This window comes from Rhyacophila brunnea, unplaced genomic scaffold (genome assembly GCF_057557595.1).
Source record: "Rhyacophila brunnea isolate RB1 unplaced genomic scaffold, BYU_Rbru_1.0 scaffold_2, whole genome shotgun sequence".
Taxonomy (NCBI): domain Eukaryota; kingdom Metazoa; phylum Arthropoda; class Insecta; order Trichoptera; family Rhyacophilidae; genus Rhyacophila; species Rhyacophila brunnea.
In genome coordinates this window covers 48,710,840-48,732,553 of record NW_028232859.1, presented here as the reverse complement: position 1 = coordinate 48,732,553, position 21,714 = coordinate 48,710,840, and the positions used below count along the sequence as shown (strand labels likewise).

Genomic DNA, 21,714 nt, shown 5'->3' with positions numbered 1-21,714 from the left:
GGGTTTATTTGGTACTCAAATAGAGTGTCAAGCTATCAATACTTTTTATGAGGATAAGCAGGTCTTGACTGTCATTTATTTTGATGACGGTTTTTTAAAAAATTTAATTTAGATATATTCAAATTCTTTTATTATATAAATAAAAGTTTACAACATCCTCCAATACGTACGCCAAGTATCAATGAGTTAAAATTGAGTTTGATACAGTGTTGCCATATTTAGTAGTTGGAATTATAGTACAGAGCCTCCAAAATTATATTTTTCATAGTCGGCTCGTTTTTATTAGGAAAAATATTTCGCCGCGGGCCGCAGGTTCCCAAATTTTCATGGTCGGCTCGTTTTTTTTAGGAAAAATATTTCGTCGCGGGCCGCAGGTTCCCGATTTTTCATAGTCGACTTGTTTTTTTTAGGAAAAAAAATTCGTCGCGGGCCGCAGGTTCCCGATTTTTCGTGGTCAGCTTGTTTTTTTGGGAAAAATATTTCGCCGCGGGCCGCAGATTTCCAAATTTTCGAAAACCACTCGATTGCGAAATGGCAAATGCAGAATTATAGTACTTTTATATAAAATTATAGTACGATTTTCAAAATTATAGTATTTTGGGCGTACTATACCTATTTTATATCGTACATAGTACGCGGACCAAAATTATAGTACAAATACTATAATTATAGTACGGTTGGCAACACTGGTTTGATACTGACGTGAAACCAAATATCGTTTTTTCTAAAATGCCGGACAGCACTAATCACTATTTCATGGGAAAATATTATTAAACCTTGGCAACAAAAACACTAGCAATTTGATTTTTATTGCGATTTCGCTTCGTTAGTTTATTTTATTTTAATTAAAATGACCAAATTACTTTTTCTAAATTATAATAAGTATTGTTATGATTGTTTTCTTGTTTTTGTTAAAAAAATAATAAAATATAAAATAGCATAAGCAACAGCAACATTAAACATGTGTCACGCTCGCTGTCAGAAACGGGTTTGACAAATTAAAAAATAAATAGTGTTTATCTTTAAAATGCTGACAAGATAACGACGAGTTCTGTTTATTTAAACCGTAGTTATTGAATTTAAATGACTTTAAAACAATTTAGAGATGGGTTTATTTGGAATGGAGCGCTATCGCATTCTTATTGCACTATTACTTTTGCTAATCATGTGGCAAGTTTACAAGCTGTATCCAGACAATTCATCAAATAACCAGGTTATTACAATATTTTTTTGTTGGTTTGATTATTTATTATTTGTTAATGAATAATAAACAAGTGTGATTTTATTATCTAATTAATTCATTTTCAGCATGCCGAGATTACCAAGGTATTATTTCCAAATAGAATAATAGAAGTGTCAGTTTTCTATGAAGCACTCTGTCCTGACTCCAGACATTTTTTTATTCACCATTTGGAAAATGCTAATAACAAACTAAAGGATAATTTGTCAATAAAGTTGATTCCTTACGGAAAAGCACAGGTATAGTAATATACAGTTATATTATATTTTTTTATTTTCTTTATATTTCCTTAAAATATCCGTCCATTGATAGCAATTGTTAATTTAAGGCGTTCACAATATGCCATTTAGAAAAAAAACTGGTGCTTTTTAATGGTTCACCGTCGTCTTTATCTCTCAGTCGCCATATTGGAATTCAGCTATCTTTTTGTCATCGAATTATAGTACGCGGTCCAATACATTATAGTATTTCGGCAAACATTATAGAACGTGTTGAAAATGTAAGTTTTTTGTTTGTCACATAAACATAACAGAGAATTCGAGAAATTCCGATGCCCTGCTTTATTAAAACACCTCTTATCACCAAAAAATGCTAACATCGGCCACCGTCATTAACTGTCACGTTAGTTTTTTTGAGTATACAACGCAAGACTACGTCCATAGAATAATATCGCACACTGAGATCTTATATTATTTATGTTATATAGCTTATACTTACTACGTCCCTCGCTTCACGTTATTACGATTTGCTGTGATTGAAGTACTAACATTTTACGGAATTTTAAACATCGACAATATAGACAACTTTTAAACGCAATGAAATAAGCAACGGGGAATATTCGCACAACCTGTCAATTCAATTAATTCCACTTTTCAAAATTGTGGTATTTTTGACATACTATATTTTTTTAATAGTACGCGAACCAAAATGTACTATAATTATAGTTCGGTTGGCAACACTGCGCTCACTGACAGATGACAGCGAGCGGTGGAAGAGAACCAGTAAACAGACCCAAAAAACTTTGTATAATTAGGCCATGAAATATAATATTGTGTAACTATTACATTAGGTACCTACATATTTAATGAAGATGAAAAATAAGACTAATAAATTATAATTAAGTACCTATGCCATTTGTTGAAAAATAATATTTTGGTACGCACTCGTAAAAAGGTTAGCCAATCCTGCTATAGAGAGAAGAATATTTTTTATCTATTATGATTTGCCTTAGGCAGAGTTTAACTGAATTGTAAAAAAACTAACCAACACTACCTACGATTTGCTCAATAATTAGTCAAATGAAAACAAGTAAGTATGTCTGACTTAGTTTCGTGTGAAGGTTTATATCAGATTTACACAGGCTACTTCCACCCTTCGCCACTGATGTGCGTAGTGCCTGAAGATTTTGTATTAATTGTGACGAATAAGACGATGTATTAATTTGAATAAATGGATTTAAAATTCTGTTAAATTTCTATTGGCACACTTTATTATGGGTAGATTTCTGAAGTGAATTAGACTCCTATAGATTAGAAATTTACCATTATATCATGGCTGTGGGTGTTTTAGTGGCGATTTGCTAAACCACAGATACCCTTCGCTTTCAAATGTTAAATTTAAAATTCATTAAAAAAAAAAAACTTAACCCTTTTACTCCCATTCGGCCGATATTTCGGCCCACCATACCTATGCGAAAACTCCATCTGGGCTCCATCGGCCGATAGTTTGGAACCAAATTTATGATTTATTCCAAATTTTTTCCAACACTATTGAGAATACACAAAAAAGTTTCTAATTTTCATGTGTAGAATTATTTATTTATCAGCTGGGAGTAAAAGGGTTAAATATATTATTTTTAACACCACACTATAGGCCTAGAGGCCCAAGAACTATAGTAACATATTTTAGTAATAAAAGATAAACAATCACAAACACCCGGTGTTTTAGAAAATCACAATATAAATTTAATATATTGTGTTTTCACTGGGAATCAAACCTGGAGATCCCGGATGAAAGACCAGTGCCTTATGCATTGCACGATACTGCATAAAGCTCTATAAAAACCCAAGCCAAGGTAATATGAACAGTTCTAGAATGCACTATAACATTGTTATGTGAAAAATTTGTTCTAGACATTTCTTGGTCCGAAACGAGAATTGCAATTTGAATGCCAACACGGTGAGGTGGAGTGCCGAGCAAATAAAATACACGCTTGTGTCATTGAAGCAATCCATGACACAACAGAACAGATAGCATTTGTAAATTGTATGATTGTAGATAATATTGATCCGGACCAAGCACTTCGCAGAGTAAGTAAAATATCATTACATAATGCTTTTAGTATTTTTTGATTAACTCTCCCATTCTTCCATCATCACAGTTTGTCACAAAACTTTTTATCCGTCTGTCTAAATTACGTTATTTTTGAAACCCCGATCCCTATTCGTTAAAAATTATCGATTTCGATATAATGTTTTCACAGATGTTTTATTATCAGAATTTATATTTTGTTGATTTTATGATGCTACATTTTCTACAATTCCCTATCCCCTTCGTCACAATTTGTGACACTATACCAGACACCCCCCTCTTTATGATGTCATATAATATGAACGGCCCCTAATATCATAATTTTATATTATTTATAAGTTAATTTATGTGATGTTCAGTAAAAAGAAGTTGACGAATAAATTATTATTTATCTATTGCGTTTCTATCTTATGCTTTGAATGCATGATTTACTAAACTGAAGTATCAACTGGCATTTTTGAAATTTCCATGAGAGTTGAGTGATTTGCATTGTTAGCCGGCTGACTCTAAATCAAAGTCATCCATCCACCCGGTCAAATAGCGGTATAAGTTGTTTGCAGAGTGAGAGCGCCACATGGTAACATTTGACATATCATTTAGTACTTTTTATACTGTGATGAGCTTAGTTCTAAATTAGAACACCTGACGATTTATGATGGTATATCTATTATAATAGTAGTTGTGATTCGAGACTGATAGGGCATTTTTTTTTGAATTTTAATCTGACAGTTTTTCGTAGTATATTCTCATAATGAAAAAAATATTCTGCTGTAATTAATATACCATCCAATTGTAAATTTTCCATTTTTCTATATTAAAAAATATAGAAAATATACATAGTTCATGTTATTATTCTTTTCTAGTGCGGCACTTCCTTGTCAGTGGATATAGCACCAGTTACCGAGTGTGCAAACGGTGAATATGGTGCAAATCTATTAAAGAAGCACGGAGAATCGACGCGCATAGTGAAGCCTACGTTTATACCTACGGTATTGTTGGACGGGTCAAAGGACAATCAAGCCGGTTTGCTTAAGAATTTTATTTTGGAAGTATGTGATAAATTTAGAAATTACAAAATACCGCAAGCATGTTTATAAACGATAGAATCTTATTAACTTTATGCTACTTTGATAATTGCTACATAATGAGAGTAATAATGAAAGGAATAGTCAAGAGGAGATTAATATATTTTTCATAAAAGTCGGTAGTACATATATAGTTTGGCATAATTCACCATTTTATTTTCATAGTAATGTTTATTCCCACTCATGTTAGTCACCATAAATTACAAATAAATGACAAAATTAAAACTCACTAGATAGATAGAATTATAGATTTTTCTCTTTGATTTGACAGATTTATCCTGGATGTATTTTTACAAGAGTATTTATAAAAATGATGTACCTATACCTAGCGTACTTTTAATATACTAATCGTAATTAAAAAAATATACTTTCTTTTTATAGTAGGTAACCAAAGGCTTTCATATATGAATTAAAATACAACAAAATATATAATAGTACTTAATCCACATAACTTAATAAAGATCATGACCGGTTTTATCCACTCAGCAGGTCTATTCTTAACATGTTAGAATAAGCCTGCAGATGGATATTGTCAACTGATACAAAAATGCATTTTCACAGGAAATAATTATTACCATGTAAGTCCTTTGACCAAGAATTGGCAGATACCATTGTTAAAGACTTTCTTTTGTTGGATATGTACCCAATGTTAGGTACAAACACTTGTTTATAATCACATATTATGAATATTTATTTCCTGAGCTGAAGAAAGTTTGATGTTCCTAAAAAAGATTTTAATAAATCGGTACTGTGATGGCAGACGGTTATAACTGTTGTTTTTTCACTTTTCCAGTTTTCTTCCATAATTGGTTCCAAATTGTACATTCTTTGATGTGGCAAAATATTAGAGCTGTAACTTTATTGGTCACAAAGTAATGTTAAAAGATATATGCATCTGACCGAATGTGAAAAAAAGTTGATATGGCAAATAGATATATCTGCTTAAAATGCAAGATAAATAAAACTTCAATTTTTTTTAAACAAGATGATATGAGGTTTGTATAGCGATGCTAATTCCGCTTATTTTGATATAAAATACTTCAAAATATCTTATAAACTAACTCTTGTCAGACAACAGTTATAACCGTTTGCCATCACAGTACCGAAATTTGTTGTCTTTTTGAATGAAACATTTCACACTACTTCATTAATTCCTGAAAATTGATTAAACCACAATTTCATACAGTTTATACCAGCGCTTCCAAATGGGTCTGCGGAGTGGTTTTTGTAAGATTTTACGATAAGGGAAGAAGCCTAGTTAAAAATAATTTAATACTGTGTAGACGAATTTGATTACATGTCAAACAATACAGTCACAATATTTTAAAACTATATAATCACCATTCGGATCTGCTTTTGCATTCATAAATCCGGTGGTTATTATGAGGTAATGTTATTGTTAAAATGTAAGAACTGCTGCAAAATTTGTTGTAATATTTTTTGAAACATAGATTTTGATAAATAAATGTTTAATTTGCCGACTTTACCAAATTAAATAAAGCTTTTTTTATACATTGTTCGATCCTAAGAAGATTATGGTTGGTTTGGTATTATGGTTGGCACATGGGAGGTTGTATTAACAGATTTTTATTTTCACGAGAAATTATGTTAACCACCTGTTTAACCTATGGATCCAAATACACATTGAAAAAAAAATGTAATTTTTTCTGCCGGATCTGGGATTCCCACAACCCACAACATTATAGGCCGATGTAACCACTCCTAAAGGAAACCCTAAACATTTTTAGTGCTAGAAAAATAATATTTTCACCCTCTCATATAGTTGCAATTTTGGATCTGAGGAAAAAATTAAGATTCTTTTCCAATACTTCAAGGTTTTCTTGAATAATCCTCATTTGAACTTTAAGAAATTTGCAAATAAAATTTCGCCTGCGGAACATTATTTTGATGTGCTACACTAAAATATTTAAGGGGTTCCGTGATTTAAAAAAAAAAATGGAAACGCTAGTTTACACTAACATAGTGATAGTATTACCAATTATTAAGTCTGTAAAAACTGTTCACATAAATTCATAATATTTATCTAAACAGTTCTTCTTAAACTTTATGGCATTATGCCCTAAAGAATCTACATTTTTTTTTTGTTAATTTTGATCCTCACACAAGTCTTCCCAAAACGTAAATAACCTTCTAACATTTAAGTCATCGAATTTTGAAGTTTAACAATTTTCATTATTGCTTTAACATTATACATATGTAAGTTGCTTTGAGTCTTAATAGAATTTGCTTATCTACTTGCATAATTAGGAAATATGGAGAAGTGTTCCGAGTTATTATTAATCCAATAAATGTGTATGTTCGAATATGTTTTTATCATAAGATCAGTTCACACTGAAATTAATTGTGGGGCTTAAAGGATAATTGGTCCAAGTCACGGTTTTTGAAGTATACTCGGATATGAAATCTTTAATAAACATTCTATATATTGAAAAGTAGCAGCCATTGTTTTATTTATTCAATATTGAAGAAAAGTATAAAAAAGAGAATTTGTAAATTTCAAATACACAATTCAAATAATATATTTTACCTACACATATATTTTTTCCAATACAATAACAGACCTAGAGGCCCAATGACTGTAGATTTTAGTAATGGAAGTGAAACAATCACCAACACCCAGACTTTGAGAAAATCACATAAATATATTGCGTCCTCACCGGGATCGAACCAGAAGCTCCCGGACGAAAAGCCAGCGCCTTACGCACTGCACTATGAGAGCCGCCTAATGCAATATATAATATTACATTATAGATAAAATTATTTGATTTATTGTAGATAGCTACATAATATTATAGAAAAAATTGTATTTACCTAAAATACTGGTTTTGAGCTTAAGCCCATTATCCTTTGACCTCCTCAATTTAGTTATTTATTATTCAATAAAATGAAGTTTTCCATACATTCCTGTGTCTTTTTGTAACAAGTAATTTTAAAATATGTCACAATTCAAAGATTTATTATGGTTACACAGACCATAGCTTAAATCTTGATAGTAAAACACGTAGTGATTTGTGGTTAGATAAAAGATAACAATTTTTCGTTTCCCGTTATTAACTTAATATTTTTGTCATTTGCTTTTTTGTTAAATTTAAGAAATATTTTACAATGAAATTATTGCTAGTCACTCGTATGGTTTCACAAAACTGCGTATTGCATAATACTTCCATGTAATCTAATGTGTGAATTAATGAATTATTTATTAAAATTATTAAACAATTATAATTCCTTAAGAGTGTTGAAATAAATATTTTTTTCAGTCTACACAATATATAAATTTTTATGATTTCCACAACCTACAGCAAAAATGGTGAACCTTATTCTATATGGTTATATCTAAATTGTACATAAAACATTTCACCGTGGCACAGGTGTATTATCGGAAAGAGATGACTGTATACTATACGGTCTCCAATTTTATTAGATTCAATATGAATATTAATTCAATTTTCATAGCTGATTTTGGCAAAATTCATGAATTCAAGAATGAAAACCTAACCTAACCTTACAAATAATCTAGTATATCGGATATTTTTAAAATTTGTTTGCTGCTGGCTTCCTGTAAAGTGTAAACCGACAAGTACCGTGTTTTATTTAGACATGAATTTTATGTCAGTACTATACGACCCAAAGGGGTTGGACGGTCTTTAATATACGGCCATATATTTCCGTTACAATGTTTAACGGTGAAGTGTGATACTGCGAACTGCATATGTACAAGTTTACGGACACGATTCTATATTTGTGTCGAAAGTACCTATATCACCTAATCTTAATAAAATCTTGTCTCATAAATAAAAAGAAAACTGAAACTATCGGGTAACGAGTTTCATTAATTATTGAAGAGTATATTTTTTACTTAAACTAAATATTGCTTCGCCGCATATTTTTCCAGGCGATAATATTTTGAAAGTCACAAAGATAGTCAATGTCATAGATCCTCACATCCCTGTCGGCTTAGGTTATCATTGTTGGTGTTATTATTAACAAGTCACAAAAATAATTTACTGAAAAGAATATGGTAGTTGTATCCATCCATTAAAAATAAAATATTGTTAGGTTGAATTGGTTAGAATATAATAATTATTATAACCCACAATCTCAGATTCATCTTCAGTCTTCTGGCATGATCTGCTGTTTTGAAGTGAAATTTTTTTGACGGCTGCTTTTTGCTCTGGTTTCTGTTATGTTTTTTTTCACAGAGCAATTTCTCAAATAGTTTTTAAAATGTTTTTTTTTTAAATAATTTTTAAAATTTTTATTTAATTACTAAATTTTATTTAATTCTAAAATTTATATTTTCAAATGGTAGCTAAATAAATTAGTTAAAAACTATCAGTTCTATAACTCTTGCCTTTCTTTATGTATGTACATAGATGTTTTTGTTAGGTAATGATCATTATTATAAGTAATATTGGAAGATTTATCTGTCTCCAGACAAACAGTAACTATGATGTAGTATGTATATAAGAAAGTCTAAAATCTCAAGCTGTACAGACACTTATAATGTATTCTTTAAATTTATTATTTTGTAAGGAGTACACACCAGTGCCGAAGGGTGGAGGTAGGCTATTAACATCTGACATAAATAGTGCACATTAAATTTTGTTAGTTATTCGTATTTGTTTTTATTGAACTAAGACTACAATTTACAGACAGTGTTGGTTAGTTTAAAATATTTAATTAAACCCTACCTAACCTAACCTAACCTAACCATAAAATAGTTTTGGTATATTTTTGGCGATCCAACAAAATTAAGCACACTTTTTCATTCATACTTATTTGTTTTCGTTGAATTAGAAATACATATTACACATGTTGTCAGTTATTTTTTTATAATTCATTAAACCCTGCCTAAGCCAAACTATAATAGATAAAAAAAATACTATTCTATCTATGAAATATCTGAAATTATGTATGATTAAGAGGCATAATTTTATAGATAAATGAGTATTTTATTACCATTATCTATTATGGTTTGGTTTCGCAGGGTTTAATTGAATTTTAAAAACTAACCAACACTATCTGTAAATTGTTGTCTTGGTCAAATGAAAACAAATACATATGACTCACAAAGTTTAGTATGCATTATTTATGGTGAATCTTAACAGCCTACCTCCACCCTTCGCCACTGGTAGACATACAGATAACATCTACCAATATCACCTGATATTGATTATTATTATTATTATGAAATTTGATTGTTTGGTTATTAATTATGTAGTTTGATTGAAAAATAAATAAAATTAATGGATATAATATAACGATGTAGCTTTATATTCCAAAATATGTGCAACTGAAATTATTTACAAATTAAAATATTATTTTATCTGTTAACAAAATATAATGATCTTCAAAGAAACATTTTCGAATTCAGTTATATAATATGTTATTTATGTAGGTATAGTAGGACATTCTTAATTAAAACATTTAATTTTAACTGCGAACAAACAGCTTTTATGCATGTATCGAGTTAACATTGAATTGGTTGAAATCCAATTTCAATAGTTATATGTATAGTGAAATTTTCAATAGAGTTTAAAATGTGTTTTGATTGAAAATATTGCTTTTATTATTAATTGACATAGTGTAATCATTCCATTGTTATATTGAATAGTAAAGCTCATTTTGATAATAAAAACAGTATACATACTTATTTATTCATATATTGTAAACCTGTCCAAAATACTACTCCTCAGAATATAATGAAACGATGGTAAACTCATAAATATCTTTGTCTTAGAATTTTTCTTATATCATTGACATACAAGTTTCCTTAACCACATAAAGTTAGAAACAAATTCTACTATGTTCAAAACATTTAATTTAAAAATTAGCTCGGTTGCAAATCCTGTCCTTCTTTAGAACATAATGGTGACATGTCCACAAAGCCTGATTAAGCAGGGCAGCATTTTGAAGATTGCTGCAACTCTTCCCGACCTTATTAAATATAAAAATTATAATTTTTGATATATTTTCTATTCTTTTAAATATAAACCATTATGTATCCTTCAATATGCAATGTCTTGAAATTCAGGGTGTCATAATATTTAATGAATTTATCACATTTACTATCCTATTTTATCCTACAATTTTTTAACATATGTATTTACATTTCATGTTGGTGCTTTCTGGCCTTTTCAATTGTAGAATGTATGGAATCTGCTTATAGATAATCTGTTTTTATCTTCTTCCAAATGTCACTTTCTTTATTGCCGCATTCTCACGTGTTGATTTTTGTCATTCAATTGTATGTTGAAACTACATTTTAACAAAGTTGATTTGAATGAAGTTGTTTATATTTTTAGTCAATTCGACTTTGAATCATTGTCCGAGTTGACAATGTATCGGCATGGGGAAACCATTAATTTCAATTTTATTGCGTTAAGTCGGCTGCCATGTGACTCTTATCTATGCATGTGACATAGGAGTTCGCCTTTGTTGTATTTTTTTGAATTATTTTAAATGGTCTACCGCTGTGGTGTCAGATATTTTTTAACAGAATATTGTGGTATCAAAAATTTGAGTCATGTTGATTTTACCACGTTTTTATTAGCTCATATTCTTGTTTGTCTGGTACAGATTTTTTCTTGTGTGTCCAGTGCAAATTTTTTCTTGTAAGATTTGTATTGGACGATTGAAGATTTTTAACTAACTTCGCGACTAGCTAGACATTTGAAACTTTTAGAATATATCAGAAGATGACGACAATGCATTCTTTTTTTTAGCCATTTTTAAGCAGAATTGAATTCATTTTCAGTTAATTCTGTTTTGTATGGAAAGTTATTATTGTTGGTTTCTAAGGGGGTCCTAGCAACTAAATTATTAATATATACGTGTGTTATTATGGAAATCAATATGAAATGTCAAAATGACATTTCAGTATTCTATATTTATTCAGTATTTCTATAAAGTACAATAAAAAGATTTTATTAATACATAGAATTGTCAAGTTAATATGATTCAACAGATAATTTAAAAACGTGGTATATAAAAAATTTCTTTTTATCTAGTAATTATTTCAACATTAATTTCAATGTAGTCATCGCATCAGAGCTGTTACAAACATTTAATGATGTCGAGCTTCCTACTACCTGTTATTAAGAAAAATCAAAGCTAAATATAATAATACAGGTATGGTAAGGGGAAATTATCCACCAAATTTAATTTTTAATGTGGATGAGACTGGACTTCAACACATACGTTTATTTCCATAGAGGAGAAAACTGCTTCTGGATTTAAAGCATCCAAGGATTGTCTAACTCTTCTTCTCTCAACTTATAGAAGAAACTGAGGTGATAGAGATGCCATGCGGGTTTGGTGGAAATAATTTAATATTATGAAAGCTATCCGAAACATCAACAATGCGTGGAATGAAGTCACCCAGTCGTGTATGAAGGGTGTTTGGAAAAGGTTGTTCAGTGAAATTGGTGAAGTTCACTGCAATTATGAAAATGATATTTAAAATATCATCGAAGAGATTAGTCTTATAGCCATATCCGGAGGCATTGAAGGTGTTGATGTAGATATTCAGACTTTGTTAAAATCACACGGCGAACCCTTAACTAATGAAGAGCTGCAGGAAATGGACTGCCATACGTCCCTAGAAAATGACATCTCCGAACCTGTTCCCGTGCGAAAGTTAAGTGTTAAAACCATTGAAAAGGCCCTTTCTCTTCAAAATCAATGCATGGAGTTGTTAGAAGAGAACGACGAAGATTACGAGAGAGTGAGTGCTGTAAAACGTGGCTGTAAAGCATTGCTTGACAGTATGTAATCGCAAATTTTGCATAATAAACGTAGAGAGGACAAACAAGGGAATTCCCCGTTGATCACGACCATGTCCAGAACGTATTCCCCGCGATAAACTTACCTGTATACTGAACGGTGTGGAGATATTTTCTAAATTCGGCTACACTTTGTTGATTTTAAAGCTGCATACCCATTCAAATATTTTGCCTTCTCTAATTATTCACCACGCTGGCAGTACGAGCTATAGAGGAAGATGTTTGAGGAGCTTAGAGAAATGTAAGGTGGAAAGTAGTAAAACAGTGTAGATCTGAATTGATTTTTAATGTTTATTTACATAAATTATTACGATGACGCATATCAGTTCACATCCAGAAGATCCAAATTGGCGAATTTCTCAACAGAGAAAAACCCTGCTTTGACTTGCCGCCCCCCGAAGAATCTTCCATTGAGGTCCACGACGGCTTTGATGGCACTCTCTATTCTCTTAAATTCGACGAATATTCTGACGGCCTCCTCAGATGGTGCTCCCGGTAATTCATATATAACAACTTTTATGACATCTCCGTATTTGGTGTTACATTCTTCCTTTACTTCTGGTTCTAGTTCGTCGTCCACATCTCCAGGACCGACCATGTTCTGAAATTTAAAATAAATTTCCTTTAGGACAACAGATTATAATTACATATAAAAAATAACCTATCTGCAAAACACTTTTAGACTCTTGATAGTGAAGAAGATGAAGTATAAATTGTGTTTAAAAATCTATTTTAATATTATGGTCATTGAACTTTATCCTGCGTTATTTATGGTAACATTTATTTCTAGTGTTACTCAAAGATGTATATAGATTCTATATAGATTGGAGTTTAAACACATGAAAATGGAAAAAAGGAAGCCTTTGTCTACTAATTAGGTAAGTTACAAGTGATTTTGCATTGCAGGTTCATTGTTAACATTAACTATTCAGTATCTGGTGTTCTACTTTTGGTGCTGTTTTCTATCAAAGGCTAGTGACCAAATTGCAGTACATCTATCTATCTTGAACCAGTCGTAACAAATCACCAACACCTTGGATATTGAACCACTTATGGAGGTTGCGTAGTTCACAGAATCTACTTCTGAATACACCTCTGCTGCCCTTTATACTTCCCCTGCATTACGAACTGGAGTAAATCACACTTTTCATTGTGGAAAATATGACTGAATACGCTGCCTTTCTGCGTATGATGGCAGCTATAAGTTCTCTTGGCTTTTTGGGTCCATTTAAACTTTCTCATTGGTAATGTGATTAATCCAGGAAATTTTCAAATGGATTAATGCTAACGAGGGGTGTAAATTAAAAATAAACATTTACCCTTAATAAGACCACTTTACTGGGGCTCTTCATAATTTCAGTGATAGTGGGTTCTGGTTTGGGAGGCGCAGGCATGGCGACAGGCTCATTCATCAAAGCAGGAGATCCTGGAAATATTATTTTAATATTCAGTCAATTGAATGCAGTTTTTCAAAATAACATTTTTTGATTATCAAAGTAGACTAGATTGAATTGAAGACTACAAAACGAAATAAATATATTGGGAGTCGGATGGCAGCTGTGCATTGATGGCTTGCATTTAAAGAACGGAATGTTGCCAGGAAAAAGTTCATTTGACTGTGGAAACTGGCAATCTCAAATTTGCCATTTGTGGCTATTGGAAACAGGGTTATCGGTTATACACCTAACTGTGCTGCACTAATGGATTACGCGAAAGGATAATGATTATTTGTTGTAAGAAACCTATTTTAGACGCGGCAGTGTATTAAAAAATAGGGCAGTTCATGCTATAATCTTTCTTTTGACCATGTCCGATCCTAATAGGATCATATGGACCTCCACAGAGTGGAGGTTTGTATTAACAGATTTTTATTTTTTACGAGAAATGGATGTCAGCCACTTGCTCAACCTATTAGGTCCGTACTCTGACTCATACACAAATTGAAAAACAATTTGTGTACTTGCCAGACCAATGAATATTACTTTGTAGATGTTAAAACTATGATGAAAATATATTTGAGCAAGTAATTTTACTGGGAAAAAAAAGATGTATTCTGTTTAACCTGGTCTCGGCGATTCAACGAAAGGTGGAGGAGGGGGCATCGAGCCTCCGTCTTTTTCGTGAATTATTCGCCCGCCTCGCTTAGAAGTTTTTTCAACTTGCAACGCCATCGACATGCCTTGTTCTTTTTTGCCCAGGCCTTGCCCTTCCTAAAGAAAACAAAAACATTAAACATCGATCTGTCAATCATAAATGAGGGCAATTTGATATTGTATACATTGAGAACATATTTTATTTTACAAAGTATTGATTTCAATTTGACGTCGTCGTCGTATGTTACGAAGAGAAAAAAATCATATTAACTGCAACTACAAACATTCTGAAAGCTGTTGAAAAAATATTTTCCTTCGTTGATTATTATGTTGACATATATACAGGCATGTCCAACTTCATGTAGGCGGTTAGTGATGGTACTATTCAGTATTAAAACTGGCATTGACTCTCCAATTAACATTCTTCAATTTGAACAAACATTTTAAAATATATTTCACTGAGGACACTGAGACGTTATAACTTAAACAACAATACTTGTCTTTTGTCATAACATAGAATACTTAATATCCTATTAATCGTGAAAATGATAAGTTTTGGTCTTCTTGGGCACTCATTGTCAAACTATTCTACTGTTCAAAAAGCCTATTGCACAACGGTAAGGGATCTACACTTTAGTTTAAAGCACGGGGATTGACTTCTTCTTTTTCTCTCACTCCTACCGCAGGCCATGAGTGATGCAATACGAATCACATGATACAACAAGGACATATGGACTTCCTCATCGTTAATTTGAAAATAACTTTCATGGAAGCTGGTTAAGGAAATAAATAATTACAAGAAAAAAAGAACTTTTTATATACTACGTTTTTAAATTTTCTGTTGAATGATATAAACTTGAGTTGACATGACTAACTTAAACGATCAAAAAAATTTGTACTTGATAGAAGTAATACTGAAATGTCATATTGATTTCCATAGTAACGCACGTATATATTAATATTAATAATTTAGTTGCTAGGACACACTTAGCAGCCAATAATAGTTTTACTTTTTACGGATTTCTTCCGAAATAATTTTTCATACAAAACAGAATTAACTGAAAATGAAATGAATTCTACTTAAGGATGGCTAAAAGTATTAAAAAAATGCATTGGCATCGTATTCTGATATATTCTAAACGTTTCATATGTCTAGCTAGTCGGGAAGTTAGTTAAAAATAGATTGCAAGATTTGTACTGGACAAACAACTACTGAACAAATAAGAATACGAGCTAAGAAAAACGTTGTAAAATAGGACTGGTTGATGCTTCCCTTTCAAAATCTCAAAGAATTTATATTATAACTGAATATATACGCATTTTACATTTTCATAACTCAATTTCTATGGGCCTATATTTCAATCGACGAAAATTCATCCCGCAATTGACATGTTAGACATATAATATTGCGATCCCACAGTGGAGTCCCTATCTCTATTTAGTGGACTTAGTTGTGACTGAAAGTTGGAATCCACACAGATTAAATAAATACAAATTTATTTCAATATGAATGTGGAATTGAGAAAATGGTTACCTATTTTTAGTTAGTTTTCAGTTTAGTAACCTATTTAGTAACCTGTTTTCAGCAGGGATATTGGCCTCGCTCCCCGTGTAGGTTGTAATTTAGGTAATCATAATCGTCGGTCCCTATTAAAAAAGTCGGATCTGCAAAATGCTATTTTTCAGTACGAGCAATCAAAGATGTTTCATCAAATATCCTTTGTGACCTATTGCTTGCCATAATGGATAAAAATACGGGTTATAGAAACTTTTCTAAACGTTTATAAAAACATCCGTCTGTCCGGTGAACATAGCAGCAACTGTCAGATCCGACGCATCTTGCTCACCCACGCCCAGCCAACAATGTCGGTTGGTAAGAACCGACATTGTTATTCGTACACTCTCGGTAGATCCGTCATTTTTAACTTGAATATCTCGTAATTTTTCAAACAAACAAAAAAAACTGTGATTGTGGTATAAATGTTTAAAGAGTTTAAATAACTTTTACGTAATAATCCGAAAATGACAAAATTTCAGATCCGACTTTTTTAATAGGGACCGACCGATTTACGAGAAAAATATATGTTTGCAAATTTTTCTTGAAGAAATAATCTCAAAATAAGCAATAGCTTAAACACATACCTTAAACCCGTACTTGGCCATGATTTTAGCAGCTACAGAACTTGCACCGTATCCTCCAACAGGAGTCGAGGGTTTTTCCATTTGAATCATAGGCTCCGCATGTGTAGGGGATGCAGGGCCTGGTTCTTGAAGTGAAGGAGGCGGGGCAATGGCAGCTCCGCCTGTTCGTGGTTCACTAACGTTTGGAGGGGATCCTTCCTTTTCTTCGTCTGACTGTTGTCGTTGCTGTAAAAGCAGTAATCTTATAAAGTAGTGGATGTGGGTAATATCGACATTCTATTCCCGGTTCCAATTAATTATTGAATAAATAATTTTTTTGATCCTGCCAGGATTTGGATTCGAGATCTTCTAACATTCTAATTTGGAAGTATACAGTGTTATCAGGTAGGCAAAATTTTATTTTTTATTATAAGAGGCACCTTGAAAGTTACCATAAAGTCTAGGTAAAAACGTGTTTAATACAATTTATAGATTGTAAATGCCCATATCTTTGCAAATTAATGTGGAAAAAGTTTATTTTCTATGAAATATAGTCAAAATCTAAAAAAATACGTACATATTCTGTCACACCCAAAACCTGTCAAAAGCATATGAAAAAAATGTTAAAAAAATTTTAATAACTTTCAGAAAGCGATAAATTTGAAATATACTAAGTACAAAATAAATTTAATTTTGCTTATTTTTATTATTGCAATTAAGGGTTCATCGGCTAATAAATATGCATATTTTTTTCATTTTAAAATACAATTCTTCTTTTGACTTTTTCTGATTCAAATAGGTTCATATGGGCGTCCAGCAGTGTTGCCATCTTTTTCTATGCTGATTATAGTACAAACGCGTAAAAATTATAGTATATCTAAAAAATATATAGTACAAGCACATTTTTCGTCTTGAATCCTTTAGAATTATAGTATTTTGGCATATTTGGAGTAAAATTATAGTATTTTACATTTTTCGCAGAAGTCAAATTATAGTATTGTACTATAATTATAGTACGGTTGGCATCACTGGCGTCCAGAGTGGAGGTTTGTATTAACAGACTTTTGTTTTTACGAGAAATGGATGTTAGCCACTTGCTCAACCTATTAGGTCCATACTCTTGACTCCAAACATAAATTGAACAATTTATTTACCAAATTATTTGCCAAACCCAGGATTCGAACCTGGGACCCACGACTTATAAGCCTACGTTTAGGCCACTCGGCCATCGTGCTATACGACATCAATACAATAAAACAGTAAAATGAATCTCACATTAAAATCGATCCGAGAGAATTCGTAAAGTTTTCTAGTGATTAATTGAAGCACACATAATAGTAGTACAAATTATATCTACCATTTCAGGATAGAATTCTTCTCCTTCTCCAAATCGCGATTTTCTCTTTTTTGTATTTTTTCTGTCTCGGTCATCCTGCTTTTTGTATGTCTCCCCCTCACGCTGTTCCCGCAACTCTGTTATCGAATTTTAAAACTAAATACAGTAGTGTTATATATCTTATAAAATGAACTCGGCGAATAAGCGAACTTTCAGTTATGACGAACCAATTTGAAAAGGTCAGATCAAAGTTCTATAATAACTGTATAATTTTTATTTGTATTTAGCGCACATGGTTAAATCAAAATTTCGTATATTACAAGACAAAAATAAATACGTTCACTTTGAAGACAACTATAAGGATACAATTTTTGGATGATCTTAGTTTCTGTCAGTGCTAATCAAACTGTTGTTGAAATTGAGAGGAACGAATGCATAACAACTTCAGTTCCCACATCAGAAACAGTGCACAGTTTTGGGGCTGTTTGTTATTTCCTTCAATTGTGAATACTCCAAAGAGATTTTCAATAAACTAGTGGAATTTTAAATCGACTGAAAAAGGTTACTGTGTACTATTTATGTCGGATTTCCACAGCCTACCTCCACTCTTAGATATAGACATAGACTGTCGAGATTGCACATCCTTTTTATTGATTCAATTTTATACATTTAGAACCATCTTTGTCCTGTACCTGTTCATATAACTACACTCAGTTATAGGTATCACATCACATTGGTAATCTGTAATATTGCAGTAAGCGCAGTAGATACATTTTAATTTGATTAATAAAAAAATAATACATACCTTTGACAACCTTTTCATAGTCATTAGGCCACATGGGGTCATATTCTCCTACAATATCCCAGTCGTAGTCCTTTATAGAAGGTGCGTAGGCGCTTTGTTTAAATGGTTGGTTAGCTGATGGGGCGTGAATGGAGTAAATATTATCATCATCATCCCTCTTTGACTTCAAATCTATCACAGGCGGCAATACCTATTCATTCGTCAAATGTAAAAAAAACATTGTCATTGGGAAAATACAATGTTTTATAATAATGATACACATTTATTATTCTGTGTTTTAGCATGATAATCACTATAAACAGGGTGTCATTTTTCACACGATTAATGGTTTGTTATCACTGCAAATAAAAAGTCAGGCTTGAGATATAGATAAATCATTCTACAATGGCACCATGGGTACAGCAAAAGTGATTTGCAGTTTGATACGTCTTGCTAGCATTGAGGGAGGCATTATAGCAAATGATACCAATACACCTGTGAATCGCCCATGACACCACTGTAGAATGATTCGCCGATACTTTGTGCGTTTATTTATTTTCTTAGTTCGAAGCCAGCACGAAGAGAGGGTCGATTGCTTGGGCCCCGCATCAGCTGAAGTACTTTATGGCGGAACGTGTTCAAAATAAATTTTTGAGCCTCTTTGAGGCTGTATGGATACGATCTGTGGCTTTATTCAACTGATTTTCTCTAAGGTATGCTCACATACTGTAGTCTAAACACTAGAAGATATATATATTAAATTTGACCATGTATTTTTACCGACTTAGACGCAGTGAAAATGAGAACTCTGCCATTCTTGAGAGTATTGACCTGTGTGTCCCTGATAATTATCTTAGAAATTGGGAGTACCAATTGTTTGTTCTCCCAAAGTGCAGAATTAACCTGTCATTGGTGATGCCTATAGAAGAACAATTAATAACTCTCAACCAAATCACTCCAGATATTGAAATATTCCATCTACGTGAGGATGACTATAGGTGAATATTGTTTTATAAATTCTTAAAATCCATGGAAGTACCTAAGTACTTCATAATTTTTATATTCAATCTTTATACTCTTTTTGCACTGCTTTTATGTCTTTATTTTTTCATGGTATGCTGTGAACGTCTTGAATTTTTAATATGTGAATAAATAAATTTGAATTTAGATTGTTTACTCATAATTTAAAAAAAAGGGTAAAAAACAGCACTCCATATTATTGTTAGAAGAAAACTTGAAAAACAGAGCTAAATTCACATTTTTAAAAACAAAATTAATGTAATTAAGACACAATTATACAATTTATCTATGAAAAATACTGCTTAATTAATTTTTCCGATAATCAGCATTTTAATCAAAACATCTAAAGGTGTTAATTTGACATTATAGCATTGATATTTCACCATAAAGATTATTTTTGTTTGCCATCTTTCATTTTCATATAGTTTGGTAATATTTAGGGTCACTTGAAAGCAAGACAAGTAGATCTACTGGCGTGAACCAATCCTTGTTTTCAGCCGCTTTGTTAAAGATTTACTTAATTGCTAGAAAATTAGTCTACTCACTACAGTGACGTCCCTAGACAAAATTCTGCTTCTAGGCAGCGCCAAAATGCCGCCCCATTTTTTTAATACAGTATTTTTTATTATCCTTCTCACTACAATATCTAAAAAATGTGTTGTATAGATCATTACCGACAAAATATATACTACTAAATCTAATTTAAATGCAATCTCTGCTTCAATAGATAATTGTGAGTTTCACGGTTTCAGATACATTTAAAAATACACCTGGCAACTTCCAAAACTATTTGGCAAAAATATTTGGATAAATTTTATATTAGGCAAGTATGTACCTACTTACCTATAATTCAAAAATCTACACTTGTCATTGCTGGTCATCAAGGACATGACCTCCAAGGACAACGGAAGTAAAAGAGACATCGCGAACCCGACAAAACATACAGTCCTGTTAAACCTTGTATGTTGATTAATACATTTTGTTTCCAACCGGTGAGCTGATTTTTTAATGGACAGAAATTTCCGTTATTACCAAGTTTAGGTAGCTATTTCTATATAGGTATACATAATGATTCTCCTCGATTTACCACCCTTCGAGTAACTGCCGCCCCCAAGCGACGCTCAATCTGCCTACCCCCACGGGACGTCACTGACTCACTAAGTACTTGGCTGATGTTATTCTGAGTATGCAATGTACTTCCACAATTTCATAATATCTTAGTAGGCTTTAATATACGATTTATCAAATAGTATGATTATACCATAAGACAACAGACTGCGGAAGGTTATTCTTGACAAAGAGGGCTGTTATACTACCGACGAAGGTTGTCAATCAATTAGAATCACATAAATAAATACCTGGGTGGCTTTTCTTAGAGAGTCTCGTTTGGGTTGTGTTGTGGCCGCTTTTTTAAGCTTTAATTGAGATTGTAATAGTTTGATGCCTGAAGACCAATCTGCCACCTTTTCGGTATTTTTACCTTTCATCCCATCAAAATCGTCATAAAGAGACATCTTATTCTGCAAATAATAACGTTAAACATTTATACCTCTCTATTTAAAAGGTATGTTAAGATTACCACATCCAAATAAGTACTTAGGTATTCAGTAGCAGATTGTAAATATCAACAAAATAACAAGAAAATGTCACATGTGTCTATATAGTGATTCACTGTAGTAGAAAGTCTATAACATTAAAAAGCATTGCAGAATAACATACTTTTAATTTATTTACTGAATTTCATTGATAAAAAGTCACACAATAAGACGATATATGTATAATAGCGCCAGATTCAATTCTCTCAAGCAAACTTTAAAACCTATTCCCCGTTTTTGACCATATTTTGACGTTTGACAGTTGTTTTAATGTTAGGTTGGTGTCATAATTTGTGTTGCTAGGTTTAGTAAAATATTTAAAATA

General features: G+C 31.8%; 2 protein-coding genes across 7 annotated transcripts; one reads left to right on the top strand and one right to left on the bottom strand.

Annotated features, from left to right (window-relative positions):
- Window positions 1-965: 965 nt before the first annotated feature.
- Window positions 966-10,299, top strand: LOC147072447 (gamma-interferon-inducible lysosomal thiol reductase-like protein). 5 transcript variants are annotated; one of them, XR_015070677.1, is made up of 5 exons: window positions 966-1,213; window positions 1,309-1,479; window positions 3,373-3,549; window positions 4,414-5,082; window positions 9,776-10,299. XR_015070677.1 is itself a non-coding variant. In XM_085947442.1 (4 exons), the coding sequence occupies exons 1-4, from the start codon at window positions 1,106-1,108 to the stop codon at window positions 4,645-4,647; spliced, it is 690 nt and encodes a 229-aa protein (XP_085803568.1). In that variant the 5' UTR covers window positions 966-1,105; the 3' UTR covers window positions 4,648-7,120. The 5 variants fall into 5 exon arrangements, 1 of the variants encoding a protein (XP_085803568.1); XR_015070675.1 differs by lacking the exon at window positions 9,776-10,299 and adding an exon at window positions 5,736-7,093 and having other exon boundaries at window positions 4,414-4,985; XR_015070678.1 differs by lacking the exon at window positions 9,776-10,299 and adding an exon at window positions 5,714-7,084 and having other exon boundaries at window positions 4,414-4,768.
- Window positions 10,300-12,713: 2,414 nt separating this feature from the next.
- On the bottom strand, window positions 12,714-21,669 carry Spf45 (splicing factor 45). 2 transcript variants are annotated; one of them, XM_085947440.1, is made up of 9 exons: window positions 21,514-21,669; window positions 21,153-21,314; window positions 18,796-18,985; window positions 18,012-18,127; window positions 17,232-17,252; window positions 16,676-16,900; window positions 14,503-14,650; window positions 13,760-13,866; window positions 12,714-13,041 (listed from the first exon to the last, which is right to left on the bottom strand). In XM_085947440.1, the coding sequence occupies exons 2-9, from the start codon at window positions 21,306-21,308 to the stop codon at window positions 12,763-12,765; spliced, it is 1,242 nt and encodes a 413-aa protein (XP_085803566.1). In that variant the 5' UTR covers window positions 21,309-21,314; window positions 21,514-21,669; the 3' UTR covers window positions 12,714-12,762. The 2 variants fall into 2 exon arrangements, with proteins under 2 accessions (XP_085803566.1, XP_085803567.1); XM_085947441.1 differs by lacking the exon at window positions 17,232-17,252.
- Window positions 21,670-21,714: the final 45 nt, after the last annotated feature.